This window comes from Fomitiporia mediterranea, assembly GCF_000271605.1.
Source record: "Fomitiporia mediterranea MF3/22 unplaced genomic scaffold FOMMEscaffold_1, whole genome shotgun sequence".
Taxonomy (NCBI): domain Eukaryota; kingdom Fungi; phylum Basidiomycota; class Agaricomycetes; order Hymenochaetales; family Hymenochaetaceae; genus Fomitiporia; species Fomitiporia mediterranea.
The window spans coordinates 7976791-7988031 of record NW_006760386.1 but is presented as its reverse complement, the minus strand read 5'-3'; the positions used below and the strand labels follow the sequence as shown (position 1 = coordinate 7988031).

At 42.1% G+C, this 11241-nt stretch overlaps 3 protein-coding genes across 3 annotated transcripts; 1 reads left to right on the top strand and 2 right to left on the bottom strand.

Annotated features, from left to right (window-relative positions):
- Nucleotides 1-547: 547 nt before the first annotated feature.
- On the bottom strand, nucleotides 548-1545 carry FOMMEDRAFT_131173 (glutathione S-transferase P subunit; the record flags this gene model as incomplete). The annotated part of the gene is made up of 5 exons (XM_007262262.1): nucleotides 548-757; nucleotides 815-1005; nucleotides 1058-1098; nucleotides 1157-1433; nucleotides 1488-1545. The coding sequence occupies 5 exons, from the start codon at nucleotides 1543-1545 to the stop codon at nucleotides 548-550; spliced, it is 777 nt and encodes a 258-aa protein (XP_007262324.1).
- Nucleotides 1546-2851: 1306 nt separating this feature from the next.
- FOMMEDRAFT_59759 (uncharacterized protein) lies at nucleotides 2852-3419 on the top strand (the record flags this gene model as incomplete). Its single annotated transcript, XM_007262261.1, has 2 exons — nucleotides 2852-3199; nucleotides 3258-3419. Coding segments are annotated over 2 exons (510 nt in total), but the record flags the coding sequence as incomplete, so codon positions are not given.
- A 1509-nt stretch (nucleotides 3420-4928) lies between these two features.
- FOMMEDRAFT_59170 (phosphatases II) lies at nucleotides 4929-5300 on the bottom strand (the record flags this gene model as incomplete). Its single annotated transcript, XM_007262260.1, has 1 exon — nucleotides 4929-5300. A coding segment is annotated over one exon (372 nt), but the record flags the coding sequence as incomplete, so codon positions are not given.
- Nucleotides 5301-11241: the final 5941 nt, after the last annotated feature.

Here is an 11241-nt window from a genome sequence, read left to right as displayed (position 1 = left end):
AGGGGAGGAGGGGAGGAGGGGAGGAGGGGAGGAGGGGAGGAGGTACCTGTGCAAAGTACAGTTAATCATTAATGTTGTGGAAGGCAATACAATTTACAGTAATGCATTCTTTGGGCTAAGAGGGGAGAAATTAATACACTACAGGAGAACAGACAAAGTGGGTTATATTGAGCTCATATACTTACAACTTATAGTGCATGAATTTGTGATTCATTCACATACTTTGCAAGAGACTGGCCTAGGCTGTATACTGGGACACTAATACACTGAGTCACTGTACCTGACAAAAGTGCAGAGGTGTAGAGGTGTAGATTAGTGAGCAAAGTGTATGTGAGCGGTCGAGCGCTGATGCACTCTAGGTGCATCCACATGGTCGACGCGATTTACGAGAAGACTTGAGTGCTTTGTTGAATTAATACAATTTAGCTGTGACGTCGGCAGATTTGCCACCCGTGTGGGTTCTCGGGCGGGGATATACTCTGGATCTGGCAAGTATATTATTTGATATCATTCTGTTGTATCTGCTGCAAATCCCTTAGTCTGCTTCCTATTCTTTTCCTCCCTTCCCCGGAACATCCTTCTCGGATGAATCAAGCTCCTCATAATGGCGATACAGACCATTGGAGAACTTCGGGCAACGCTCGCTCTCGAGGTAAGCTGCAATACGGGGACGAGCCTTGACTCGACAATGAAGGTCGAAGATTTTCGGATAATCGTTCAGAATATCTCCGACAGCACGAGGAAAGGCAAATAGCAACTGATATTTTGGTGGTTGTAAAAGATAAAATGAATGACAGAGATAGATAAAACACACCCCTTTAACAAGATGGTACAGTGCAAGATCCGCATATGTAAGGTCTGTGCCATATAACCATTCCCCTTTGCTCTCCTTATTTTTTGAGAGTACAGTCTCGAAATGCTTGAAAAGTTTTGGGATACGTGCTTCGCGGAATTCTTTGGCACGCTCCTTGGCAGCATCCTTCTGGTCCTCGTAGTAACGGACAACTGACAAAAGTGTTGGTGGCCTGAAAGTTGATAATACTCATAAAAGTTATACCAGAAATTGGATGATGGACATCATGCGCTTCATTTTGGAGACTTAACAATACGGGAACGTATGATATTAGTAGACCACAGTTAGAACCGAAGGACTCACTCCATGATCGTCAAGAAGTATTGATTGACTCTGAATTTTGCCTCATCTGACTCCGGGACCAGCTTAAACTTCTGACCGAGATATAGCATGATGTTTGGCAATTGAGAAATCTCCAAGTCATCATGGCGAAGGATCGGTGGGGCAAAGTGAGTTTCGTCTTTAAGCAAATTCGTCAGTGTGCCACTCTGAGTATAGGCCATATCCTCCTCATAAGATGCACCGGCCTCCTCAAAAGCGAGCCGGATCGGCTCACCGCGGCCCGGGATACTAGGCCCGTCTGTGAGCGCATCAGATGCCATACTTAAGACATGAACGCGAGGTATATACGGACAGTATAGTTGGTACTTTTCGTCTGTCCTGGCCTTTTCCTTTGCGGATTCTACAGACATTTTTGCTGACAATTGCTAACGAGTGACGATGAGAGGTAGTAGACGAGGACGAAGAACAGACCACCTGACTGAAGCTCTCAACATGGTCGGGACGGTGATGAACCTGAGGTTATGCAGCAGGGTCACAAGCCTATAGAATTAGCCTTGGTAACAGTTGTTTGTTACAGGGGACTTGTGTAGCAATTGCCAATAGCAGAACAGCAAACAGTATATCATACTATATGTGCCCATGATCACTGGTGACTTTACATTAGCCTATAGATTGAGATTGCATTTATACTGGACGACAGAGAAGTGGAACAATACATTTTGGCACTGAAAATCGTGGCAATAGATTACATAATATGATAATTCATCATGTGCAGAGACTTTCATATTTATTATGCCCTTTCTGAATGAAGTCAAGTGTAAGAATAGGTATACTAGCCTTACAACAAAAATTCTCTCTTTACTAGTACACTCAATTACTGACTAGGGGCAGTGTACTAATACAGGACACACTTCACAAAAAGCTATATAAGGCAGGCTGTGTCCTTGTGATTAGAAGCTTCCATCTCTATGTAACAATTGCATCTAAGTTCTGAATGTTCCACCAACAGTGCCTGCAGCAGATTGCTAAAAGGACCCTATACTATTGCACTATTGAGAATTCAAAGGGTGCATACTATGTATGTACTGTCTCATGCCAGAAGTAGTCCTAACACCTGTTTGTAGTGTAAAGTTTTCCATATGAACCTCATTAACTCTGAGTTTGTCTGGAAGAGAGTAAGGAAAGATGGATCATATGCCCAAAACGACTCTATTCATGTGAAGTAAGGCAATGGCCAGAGATCAAATATATTATCTAATAAAGGGAGGAAGAGTCTCCTCATGTACATTGAAATACCTTGAACAATAACTTCAGATAGAAGCATGAGTACAATGAACATAGCTCTGTCCCTTCCCTTCGCCTCAACACGCTACATGCATGTAATCGTCATTCCAAATCACGATCCATCTATTCAAAACCTTTCCTGGCCACGTGAGGTTTGCCATGCCTTCACGAATTGTGGGAAACTATTTCCACATGTGGCTCGGGAGTTTCCTCTCGTACCCCATAGTCTGTCTCTCAGTCGTGCACGACCCGACGACGAGAGCGCGACAGTCGTCGGCAATACATATAATGGGTCGACGATGGCTGGCATCTCTGTTAGCACTCGTTGCGTACAATGTACAAGGCGTCCTTGCCGACAATGACGACGGCTTTGATGAAAACCCGGTGCTCGCCATGCAGCCTTCCTTCGCCAGCTCTCTGCCTGTCCAGATCCTCCTCAATGGCATCGTCCTCGCCCTCACCTGCGTTCTGTTGTTCCACCTCCTCTTTACAGCGCAATATCACTGGCCACTCGCCCCACTCAACTATGCTCTCCAGCTTTCTGGCGTACTTTCCCTCTTGATTTCGTTGATCGCGACGCTGTTCGTGGTGCTAAATAGTGCATTTATGGATACACAGGAATGGCCATATATGATCAACTATTTGGCAAAGGATGTACCGCCGATCGCAAGCTTGAGTGGGAATAGCACGGATCTGAATGTGACAGATTCACCGACGTGGACGACGGCCGAGTTGGCGGGGTGGTATGCGATGGATGCGACAACGTCCGCACTTGTTCAGGTGTGTTCACCGAACTACAATACCCTTCATTTGCTCTTGATACCAATGGTCCAAATAGATTACACATATCCAGTTCCTGACGCTACTCTACCCGTCCAGGCTCGAACAGCGCCTCGTTCTCTTCCTCTTAGGACCACTTGCGCTACTGTCGGCATCTATGGAGCTCCTTCCCATACACCAAAATCAAACGACAGTCGACGTCGCTGATACCATTCGCAACACCTGTAACGCTGCACTTTCGCTTCTCTTCACTGCTGCTTTGTTCCTCTGGGGTTTCGCGATCAATCGGAAACAAGCTTGGCGTACAGACGGTGGGACGGCCGTATTTGGCGGTGCAGCACTGGCGCTTGCAATCATCTCTACCGCTCTTAACTTTCTTTACATCCCGACAAAGGATCAGTATCTCTGGCTGCCGAGCTTGATTTGGGCTGTAGTGCTATGGCAGAGTTTCCTAGGATGGTGGTGGTGGGTAGGCGGTGGAAGAGGCGTGGGTGAAGTCGAGGAGCTCTTGCGAAGGGAGGAAAGGAGAGAGAGGAAGCGTAAGGCGCGTGCAGCAAGGAGGACAGTAAGGAAGGAGAAGGCACAAGCGCTGTGGAGAAACGCAAGTGAGACGCTGAGGTTTCATCGAAGAGTAAATGCAGCGCATCCAGGATCTATTCCTATTGAAGAAGGCGAAGCAATTGAGATGACGGATCATTCAAGAGGACCCAACATAACCCAAGCTGCGGAAGCATCGTCTGCGTCAACTACGGCGAGCTCATCGACGACGACGGAGGCTGGGCCGAGTAATATACTGTCCCGACTCCGCGCAACACCTCCCATGCTCGCCCTCTCGCACTTCTACCACCTTCTACGCAGAGCGCATCTTACTGCAGCGCATAGTCAAGCACTCGAACGTATGCGCTTAAGACGGGCAGTATATGGAAACGAGGTGGCTGCTGCTGCAAGAACGTCCGGTGCATCACCAGAAGCTGCAGATACGGACGTTGTTGGGTGGGGACTTGGAAGCTTTGGATTGAGAGAGAGGGAGAGGAGGGAGAATGAGTTGGCAGAATTACAAGATCGAGAGGACTTGGTCTCGCACACTCAGACGCATAACGAAGATGACTTGGACGGGGAGGAGGCAGGAAGGGAGAGGAGGCCATCGAGGGGTGGGCAGAGGCAACGAGCACCTCCACCACCGACGTCGCGAGAAAACTGGTCAATTTGGTGGCTGGGACCATTGAGGAGGTGGAGATTACAGGACTCTACTGCGTATTGATCCGAACGCTTTCTTCTTTTGTACCTTTTGTATGTTCCTCTGTTCACTTGTTGTGTATGCTTTCCGTGTATTTTCTACGCTATCCTGGATGTAACTTTCTGACAGTCGAAACAAAATGTTTTGGAATCACTCCGAATGTGTTCACCTTTGGCTCAAGCTCACTCAGTAATCATCTTCATCTGGTCTGGAAGCAGGAGACTATGTGAGTGACTGATTGCTAGTAGAATGAAGTATGACTCACCTGGTCTTACACTCCTCAGTCGAGAAGTCGATGTTAATACTAGCCCTACTCTCCTCTCTATTTACTTTGAGTGACAGTCCGAGCTCTTTCTCTAATTTCTCCCTGTTTGCCTTCAGATAGGCATTGTTTTTACGAATTCTGGTGGAGAGCTTGTCAAAGCCGTCGCCAGGTAGGAAGAAATGTTGGGGTTTTGTTTTACTGTTTTTCTCCCTGGCAGATTCAGCTATGAGGTATCTCTGAAAGCCTTTGTTGATCCAGATATGTGGACGTTTGTAGGCAACGAAGAAGAATGCGTGGAACGTTGTCAGACCTCTACAACGATGCAAGTAGAATATAACTACTGTAGCAGACCGTGACTGTCCAAGTCGACAATGTACTAAGATCCTGTTCGTTCCTCTTGTGCCCAGATCGATAAAGCGACAAGCCTCGTCGAGTATCATGGTGATGTCTGTTTCTTCTGTATCAGCGATATCAATATACTTTACTGTGATTTCTGGAGATAAGTCTTCCAGAGGTTTCCACCCGAGAGACAGGACATGAGTAATAGAGTTTTGGAGAAGAAAAGGTTTGCAAGCAGCATTGACGCCACCGAGGAAGATTCCCCAGCCGATGTAGGAGATGGTTATTTGTGTGATTTTGCGTGGGTGATTAGGACATGGAAGCATGCGAGGGCTCTGACGAGTCCCTTCATTTTTGTGTGGGCGATAGACTAGTGTTGTTCTTCGGGTAGATTCTTGATTTGGCATGCCAACAGAAGGGGAAGATCGTTAACGTAACACACACAGTAAAGAGGAAGGAAGGAATTTGCACCTGGAATTTTCATCTTTGCAAGATCAAATTTTCGTTTTTCCTCCTTTGGGGGCTGCTTGTAGTGTGTTTTCTCTTGCAGCTAACAGCAGGATACTAACTAAATGTGTATACTTTGCTTTTCTAAGTCGGACGCCTCAACTGAGGTCCAAGGAGTTACATCAATGTACTATAGTTGCTGAAGTCCGGTCCTGGTCCGGTCCGGGCATACTTCACCTGGACTCAGGACTGGACCAAATCTGCGGTCCGGGAGTGTCCCGGACTGGGGACCGGACCTATGTGGACGGGTAGTAGACTGGACCCAAGTTCCAGTCTGGTTCTGGACCGGTCCATAACCGGACCTGAGAGAAAAAAAAATTTAAGAGATGAGTTAGAGTATTATTCTTTGTATCTAAGTACAAAAGTAATATATTTTTGTATATACTACATAATCTACAGACTAGACACTGTAGTGGTTTTCCTGACACAATTCTGAGGCTTCAGCACAAGCCTTGCAACACAAGTCCTGAAGCTAGACTACAACTGCCTCTAAGCTGGTGTAACAATTGCACTACCTGTGCATTTGTGCAACATGTGTTGTAGGTGCTTATGAGTGTTTTCCTTTTTGTTCACTAGACTACCCTGTATCCTACTACACATGTATATGCATATATAAAGGGTTTTCAAGCTAAGGGTTAGGGGATTCTTTCTCCTTCTTAGTGCTCAATTACTAGGTTATCCCAGTCAGTAGTCGAGTGTGCTAGTAAAGAGAGAATCTTTATGTAAGGCTAGTATACCTATCCTTACACATTTTTGACTGAACCCATCTTTCTATAAACCTGCTAGGCTTTAATGACTGGAACTGAGGGCTTGATCACTCTAATATGTTCCTCACATTGCTCAGTACTCCTTTGAATTCAAAGAAACAAGTGAGTAGTTTGCAAATCTAAATTAGAGACACATATACTCTTACTATAACTACTAAGATACTCAGAACACTTGAGAGACATGAACAGATTGTTCCCCTCAATACAGAGAGACCTCCTTGTCAATATTGTAAGAGGCAAGCATCATTTGGAAGTACTAAAGAGTAGCTTTCCCTGAATGTAGAGAGATTCAAAACAGTGTACACTACAGATTTTGAATTAACAGAGTATACAGACAATAGACAACAAGATTATCTGTTGAGTACTAAACACAATATAGCTACTAGGCCTTAGTAGACAATCCTGGAAGGGCCCCCAAGTCTGGAAGTTACTATTAACATGTTAGAGAATAAGTCCTTGTCTGTTGTAGGCTGGAGGCAATCTAATGACCCTTTGCTAGGTGATAAGTTCTTGTCTACATAAGGCTAGAGGCACCCTAATGAACTATTACATACAAGTAATGTAGAACAAAGGCATGTACCTATACTAGTGTATATTGTTAGACTGATACACACTGTAGAGTAGACACTAGCAAGTACTTACCTTACTAGGCTTACAGAAGTAGACAATAGTAGTATAGAGAGTATAAATACTCAGAAAACTGGTATTAAGGATTCTGTCAGTAAGAACAAGAGTATTAGTAAAGGAACAACACTTTCCTTACAGTAGGAAATGTTCCAGAAGGCTAGAAAGACATTCAGAAATGTTCCTAGGCTAGAGACACTAAAAGCTATAAGTAGGCTAGCTAGTACATTTAATCAAGGAATTAATATTGAGGAATTGAATAAGAGAACTCATAAGTACAATAGTATGTATCAGGAACATGAAGGAAACATTGATTTGGACACAATCAATCTATCCAAACTAACTGGAGACAAGTTAGCTAAATGAATGTATTAGAAAGTATGTTCTTAACACTCAGAAGCTACTAAAAGAATGCTTAAACAATTAGAGGATACTCTACAGTTTGAAAGTACACATTGTTGGAAGAAAGATCCAAGTAAACTGTTAGTAACAGTGTAGAGGGGACCTGAAGGCTTAGTAAGAGGACCCAGGCTACAACTATCCTACATAACAGAAATACAGAATGTAAGTACTAGAACATAGTCAGAACTTACAGAACAGACAGAGAGAGAGAGTGAGACAAGAGTAGAGTATATAGAGTGAGCCTAAGAGTATAGGACTATCTAGAGTAGACAAGATCAAGACTACAGAACTAGTCTGATCTTGTACACCTATATATACTAAACTATATAAGAGTACTCAGAGAATAGTAAGCTACTAAGAATGATGAGCTATGAAGAATAAAAGAAAGGAAGGTCAAAGATAAAGGTATAAAGAATAAAGGGATGGATAAAGGGTAAAAGACTATAGAATAAACAAAGAATGAAGGAGTGAACAAAGGAACAGAATGATGAAGTAAGGAGGGATAGTAGTAAGAGTCATAGAGAGAGTCAGTCTGTATATAGTCTAAAGACAGTACTCCTAAGAGACAGAAGTCCTGAGTTCTAGTACAGAAGGGTGTAGAACCTGTAAAACTGAAGGTGTAAGAGTAGAGAACTGTAACATTACCCCTCCTCTAAAACTAATCATCCTGATTAGTAAACATTAGACTTAGTTAGTAGCTTAAGCATAAGTTAGAATGGTAGGGTTTAGAAATCTGTAAGGTAGAGTTGGTACAAAGTACTTAAGTAAAGTTAATAGAAGTCTTAGATTACCTTAATAGTATGAGTAAGATTCTTAGTAGGTTCCTAAGTGTGTTCTTCAACTAGGTACCCTTTCTAGCAAATAAGGAACTTAAGCTTTCTATACACTAGCTTAGTATCTACTATATACTCTACTTTGTATTCTGGTTTAGAACTAATGAGTTCTGGTAGAGGTAGTAAGAGTTTTTGTTATAAAGGAAAACCTAGATTATAGTACTAGAACAACAGAACCTTGTTAAACACTAGGTGTATACACTTCTAAGTTACTAGGAGTTAAAGTTTGTGTTAGTAACAGTGTAGAGGGGACCTGAAGGCTCAGCAAGGGGACTCAGGCTACAACTATCCTACACAACAGAAATACAGAATGTAAGTACTAGAATGTAGTTGGAACTTGCAGAACAGGCAGAGAGAGAGAGTAAGACAAGAGTAGAGTATATAGAGTAAGCCTAAGAGTACAGGACTACCTAGAGTAGACAAGATCAAGACTACAGGACCAGTCTGATCTTGTACACCTACATATACTAAACTACATAAGAGTACTTAGAGAGTATGAGTCACTAAGAATGATAGGCCACAAAGAATGAAAGAAAGGAAGATCAAAGATAAAGGTACAAAGAATGAAGGAATGGACAAAGGGTAAGAGACTATAGAATGAACAAAGAATGAAGGGGTGGTCAAAGGAATAGAATGATGAAGTAAGGAAGGGTAGTAGTAAGAGTTAGTATACATATAGTCTATAAATAGTACTCCTAAGGGATGGAAGTCCTGAGTTCCAGTATAGAAGGGTGTAGAACCCTTAGAACTAAAAGTATGAGAGCAGAGGACTGTAACATTACCCTCTCTCTAAAACCAATCACCCTAATTAGTAAACATTAGGCTTGGTTAGTAGCTCAGGCATAGGTCAGAACAGTAGGGTTTGGAAATCTATAAGGCAGAGTTGACACAGAGCACCTAGATAAAGTTGATAAAAGTCTTGGATTGTCTTAGTAGTATGAGTAAGATTCTCAGCAGGTTCCCAAGTGTGTTCTTCAACTAGGTATCCCTTCTAGTAGATAAGGAACTTGAGCTTTCTGTGTACTAGCTTAGTATCTACTATGTACTAAAACGATTAGCATTATGCTAAGAACTGTACATCACATACAGACAATCATAGTAATCAATTCTGAACACCTACATGACTCATAGAAGCCTACTCTGAGAACACCCAACTATTCTACATTGTAAGCATTTGTAAACAGAACTGTAAGTGTACACAGTCTCAGAATTGGCTTACACACATTGTTTTCCTTACAGAATGTACAGATCATGTGCTTATTATAGGCTCAGAACACAAGTTGTGTTACAGCAAGTGGCTCAGCAAACCATTACATCATTATTACCTGGATTAAAGTACTACAATCTTCCAATCAGATAGAACATTAGGGCAATCAAAGTGTTGATCTCAGGAGACTGCCAGAAATCTTGGAACTCTCCACACTTTGTCTGTACCAATCAGATAATAATGGTATAAGAACCTTCTACTTCTTTCAATAAAAATCTTGCTTTTCTCTTTTGTATAACATTTCCTGTAGCTAGAATACAGACCACTTAAATTTTCCTCATACATTTTCACCCCATTTTCTTCCAACCTCTGGCAAAAGGTTCTCTTATTTGTTCTTGTATATTTCATTATTTTTCTTTTGTTCAGTCATGACATTTCCCTGTTAGTACTATACTTTTCTAGAACTCAGAAAACTATAAATACAGCTACTCATGTACTAGATACAGGAGGAATTCAGATAGTTCACCCATTGATTTAGCTCTTGTCTCTTGTCTCAAAGTCCTCTAGCATGAGGCATAGTCTTAGTCTTTGTTGTCTTCTGTATCAGATCATTCATTGTACACTTTACAAAGTACATTTTCTGTTATTCACTTCTCTCTTCCAAGGTTGCAACTGTGCTGGAAGGACTTACACCTGTTCAGAACCACTCTAGTCTCCTAAGACTCATAGTTTAGCTCCCTCTCAAACTTAACAATTCACCTGTGTTCTTCTCTTAGACACTTTACAGGAGTTTCATCTAGAGCCTACTGTGAGGAGGGTTTCTATAGTTAAACAACACAAGTTCTAACAGTTCTCAGCATCCCAAATGGGTTTCTCAGACACCAGCCTATAGCCTTAGGTCAACTCAGTCACAGTTAGCACTAGTACCTGTATTGAGCAGAACACACAGATCTGCTAGAATCCAATTGTACTGTAAAACATTTAATAGTCTGAACACTAGAAGTACAGAATCCAATATTGTAGAAACCTTAGGAATGCTATCAGAACAGCAGAGTGCTTGAGTCAGTAACAAAGAGGAGGAAGAAGAAGACCTTATAGTATTATTACTCAATCCCCAAGTAATCAGTTTCTGAACTTGTGACAAACTACTGTATTTCATGTCCCCAGAATTGTGTACAAGATTGCCAGCTACCCTACAACTTTCCCAAACTGTATCAACATTACAACTGACTGTAACTGGAACACTGTATTGTAGAAGAGTACAGTCATCTCTACAGGAAACAGAGACAGTCCAGCAGCCAGTATTATTACTCTTACTAGTAACTAGTATATTGTTAACAACACAGCTCTAGTTACAGTAACAACAACTTGTAAGTGACACACAACTACTTTAGCAACTACAAGTAAACACACAAATTCTATCACAACCAAGACCAGCAGTGTAGCTAATGGCTACATTGAACATTCTGAAGCTACCTTGTTACAGAGTACATAATGTACTATCCTTTGACAGAACCAAGCCCTGAGAGTTGTAGAGGTATTTTGTAGACATGAAAGGTCTTACAAACAAATGTAACATAGTTAGAGCAGATATCATTCTGCTTGTAATGAAGTATGTGCCTGTAGAAGTGGAGGATTTGTAGGATAATACAGATAAAGTGTCTTAGGATACATTTAAGACAGGTGTAATTGTATATTACCTGAGTCTTAAGACAGGAGCACAATATGCCAGAAGTGACCTGGATACTGTAGTACAGAAATGGGCAGAGAGAGGAATTATGAATAGGGACAATTTGGGAACATACTACCAAGAGTTTACACTCATAGTAACCTATTTGACAACAAACAATAAGCTGTCACT